The 4,350-nt window shown below is 36.0% G+C and overlaps 1 protein-coding gene across 1 annotated transcript; it reads right to left on the bottom strand.

The window, feature by feature from the left end:
- Positions 1 to 2,399: 2,399 nt before the first annotated feature.
- LOC125224162 (secoisolariciresinol dehydrogenase-like) lies at positions 2,400 to 3,471 on the bottom strand. Its single transcript, XM_048127521.1, has 2 exons — positions 3,401 to 3,471; positions 2,400 to 3,258 (listed from the first exon to the last, which is right to left on the bottom strand). Exons 1-2 carry the CDS (start codon positions 3,436 to 3,438, stop codon positions 2,469 to 2,471), a joined length of 828 nt encoding a protein of 275 aa, XP_047983478.1. The 5' UTR covers positions 3,439 to 3,471; the 3' UTR covers positions 2,400 to 2,468.
- Between the last annotated feature and the right edge of the window lie 879 nt (positions 3,472 to 4,350).

Genomic DNA, 4,350 nt, shown 5'->3' with positions numbered 1-4,350 from the left:
GATTGTGATATGTGATTGTGGAATTTGATGAGAAAATGGGGAGTTATTTTGACTGGCCAGTCTATGGAAAATATTTTGTGATACTCGTGATATTTCTCTTAACTGCTTAAAACTCGAGTTCACTTGGTAAGGGTGGCATAACTTTTGAAATAAAATGTTTTGGCAATGAGCTCACCGAGTATTTCAAAATACTCAGCCCCTGCATGTGTTTTCCTATGTGCAGGTTGAATGATGACGAGCGGTGGCGGGTGTTGAGCAGCTTTAATTAATAAATATGGATGTGTTGAACTCTAAGTGTAGTTGTGTCACCATACATAGCTATGCTTCTCTCTTGGTCGTTTTCCGCTGAATTTTTGATACTCTTGGAATTTCTTTTGGGATATTTGCGTCTTACTTTTGTTTGTGGCCTTAGCCCTTTTCTTGTGATCTTGTCTGGGATACCATGTCGTTCATTTAAGACCTTTGAACCATTTATGGCATATTCTTTCTTTAAAATTTCTAGGTCAAGTCTTTACTATTAATTACTCTGATATTTCTCTCTAAATGTAACCCTGGCCTATATTTACATCTTTGGAGTCGGTTGGGTAGCAGTCCGCCTCATTTATTGTACCTTAGGAGGGCGGGCTGTTACACTTATACTCATCCTAGCCCGTGAAACACACTGCCAACGCATAATAGCCGCACCCTACCTGGACCATATGACATATGGACCGTGAGGTTGGTATACCAAACCACACTACCGTTAGTTGTATATTCAGATCTAAGTTAGTAACAAGTATTGTTCATGAAAGTGAAAATATATTAGACATGTTAGGAATGGTTCTTATCATCTCATGCCTTTCTCGAGTTTCATGTGTTTTTGTCTTTTAAAATTTTTACTAATTAAGATCAAAATCCTCTCATTTTTAGTTAGTATTTTCTAGCTTTTTAATTTGTATTGGTTTTTTCAGTTTTTCGGTATTTCGGTTTTGTTGTGGGTTTGGCACCTAGTATTATGTTACGTACTACAAAATTAATTGTCGTCGTATTAGCCATAGTAGTACAGAGTAAGGTAAGTTATCACTTGTTTGTGGATATCTATACATTGTTTTATATGTTAAAATACGCAAGAAATAAATGACTTAGCTAAACAACCAAATTCAGATTGAACATAATATTGCAATTAAATAAATAAAGCATGTTTATATCTTTCTAAAATAGAGCATTAATTGAGCTAAATAAAAGATTAAAGGATGAGAAGAGAAATTCCTAAGATCGACGCTGAGAAAATTAAGATGATCAACCAATGGGAGTCAGCCACGTTTACCAACCCCGAAATGTTAGTACCTACCAGTCGGCTAATTGTTTAGTCTTCATGTTGCATTCGTATCAATTATTGGATAACGGCGCATATTGAAGATTTAGTAATATATCGATTTTTTTTTACTATTATCGTCATCTCGATATAATGTGACAAGATACCTATATAAAAATTCCAATTTATAGAACCGAGAAGTTTCGAGGGAAAAAACAAACTCGCTCATTCACGCTCGAAAATAATTTATAATGCAGGCCGACTAATGTTTAAATATGATCTTATTTCAAGATTAATCCTAAAGGCGACAAATATCATGTAGTGTATCACGTGGTAGTCATAGTTGTAAAGTTGCTAGTAAAGTAGTAAACAACGTTCAAATTAACATATTTGTTATTAATACATGTTTATATTTGATAAAGCCATGTTAATTTTCTCATCATATTTCTCTTATTAATCCATATTAGATTATTAGTACATCTTATCTCATTTTCACTATAACTTTTTTTTTTTATCATAAATAAGTAAGTTTTGGTGTAAATGATCGAAGATTCTGTTAATTAAGATACTTAATTGAGTTGATCTATATTGCATCTTATTTCATATTGTACCAAAATGAACTTTTAAAATATTTTATGACACTTGAACTTTTACTAAACTATAGTAGCAGTATTGTTTTTGTATTTGTTTCTTAATTATAATCATCGATATTTCGTATGTACTAGTATTAATTATTTATATTTATGAAATTTGATTTTCACTCGGTAATGACAAATAAATGTTCTTGATAACGTCGATTTGGAACCTTGAAAAATTCATAGTACAATTTTATAAGCGAAGTAGTCCTCTATCCACGATCAAAAGTCTCATATTGTTATTTGGAATATATCATTAAACATATCATTTTTCTTTTAAGGTAAAATTCACTTTAATTTGTTGCATGCGTCCGTATATATGCGCTTTGTTATGGATTAACTCTATTAGTAATATATTGAACATGAAATTCAGTAATTTCTTATGATCCCGCATGAGTCAGCGACGAGTGTCTCATATGTCAACTGTCAGGATACATATAGCCATATAGGCACCATCTTAAACATAAAAATCGATGCAATAAGAAATCTTGTTTTTAATCAAGAAAAGAAGTAAAAGTTACAAAAAGTTGAAGAAACAATTAAGATTGGGGATAGTCGAAAATTCGCATAGCAGAATTAACAATACCAAATCCCCCATCTATGAACAAATTTTGGCCGCTCACATATTGAGCCTCATCACTAGCAAGAAAAACAGCTGCATTCGCAACATCTGCCGCTTTAAGAGTCGCACATTTGAGATTCGCCATAGCCCGCATTGCCTCCTCAAGCGCCTCATCATCAAGCGCCAAATACTTCCTCGACAAATCCGTCGCAAGCGCATACGGCGACAAGCAATTCACCCTTATACCAAACTGCCCCAACTCCACCGCCGCATTCCTAGTCAGCCCCAGCACCGCGTGCTTCGACGCCGTGTACGCGTGCGTGGCCGCGCCCCCGATCCCCGACGACAGGCTCGCCATCGAGATGATGGCCCCGCTGCGGGCGGGGATCATCACTCTCGCGGCGTGCTTCGTGCCTAGGAAGACGCCCGTCACGTTCACGGCCAGCACGCGCTCGAAGTCCGCCTTCTCGTTGTCCGCGATCCGTGCCTTCGGGGGGTCCGCGACGCCCGCGTTGTTCACCATGATGTCGAGCTTGCCGTAGGCGTTGACCGTCTGGTCAACGGCGTTACGGATGTGGTCCTCGTTGGTTACGTCGCAGTGGATGTAGGTTGAGTTTGCGGTGCCGATTTGTTTGACGACGGATTGGCCTAATTCGTCTTGGACGTCGGCGATTGCGACTTTGGCGCCGTGGTTGGAGAAGAATTTCGCCGTGCATTCTCCGATTCCGGTGGATCCTCCGGTCACCAGAGCTACTTTCCCTTCTAGCCTATAGTTCATTTTAAGTTAGTGGTTGGAGAAATGAATAAATGGAGTACTATCTCTGTCACACAAACATAGATCTTTCTATAAATAGAGAGGATCAAACATTGAGCTAAAATAAGGAATCTAAGGATGAGAAAGAAATTTACCTTCTAGTGAGAGCAGAGATGGTTGAGAAGCTTGCCATGATGCTGAGTGCTGTGCTTTGAGAAATTTGAAACTATATGAAGGCTTTTTCTATCAATTAATTACTTCCTTCGGTCCACAATTTAAAGTCTCTTTTTGACTCGGTGCAGAAGGAAAGTTGATGGAAAAAGTCAGTGGAATGTGCATTTCACTTTATATATTGATTTTTTTAGTAGAATGTGAGTGTGAGGACTTATGAGAAGTGAGATCTATTTATCAAAAGTTAAAAAAGTAAATGTGGGCATTATTTTATGGATGGATCAAAATAACAAATGTGAACATTATTTTGTGGATGGAGGGAGTAAGTTTATTACTAGTTTCATTTATAGAGCACTATACTAATCCATATTATGAAAAACACCAGATTTGTTTTCCATCGAGCGTATAATATGTTGAAGTATGAAGCTATGAAGAAAATCAGTCAGTGACAGTGGCGGAGCCACCAAAAACTAGGCTTTCATACAATATATATTTAGGAGCAGTTTAATTTTGTGACCTAGTAATTAGCAATTCTGTCCGTCATTAGCTGTTCATTTATTATAAATGGCGAATATATCATGTTGACCTGGCTAGTTGATGTTTATCAATCCATTTAGCTTATGTTGTAGAGCAATATGTCGTCATTTTTAATATTATAATGATACAAAAGATGGTACTGTTGAAATTTTAAATTAGTTGTACTGAAAAGTGTAAAGGACAATATTTCTCTTATTTTATATGAATGGAAATGGGTGTTTAATTTGTTTATTAGTATCATTTAATCTAAGTTACTATAAAATCATACTACCTCCATTCTTTAGAAAATAACTTTTTTTTTTATAACATCACATGTTTTAATAGATAATTGATAAAGTTAGAGAGAATAGAGATGAAAAGAAAAATAAGTAAAGTAAGAAGGAGAAAGAAAAAACAG

Source organism: Salvia hispanica, chromosome 4 (genome assembly GCF_023119035.1).
Source record: "Salvia hispanica cultivar TCC Black 2014 chromosome 4, UniMelb_Shisp_WGS_1.0, whole genome shotgun sequence".
Classification (NCBI taxonomy): domain Eukaryota; kingdom Viridiplantae; phylum Streptophyta; class Magnoliopsida; order Lamiales; family Lamiaceae; genus Salvia; species Salvia hispanica.
Note: the sequence above shows the minus strand (reverse complement) of the source record. Positions and strands in the feature narration are given on the sequence as shown.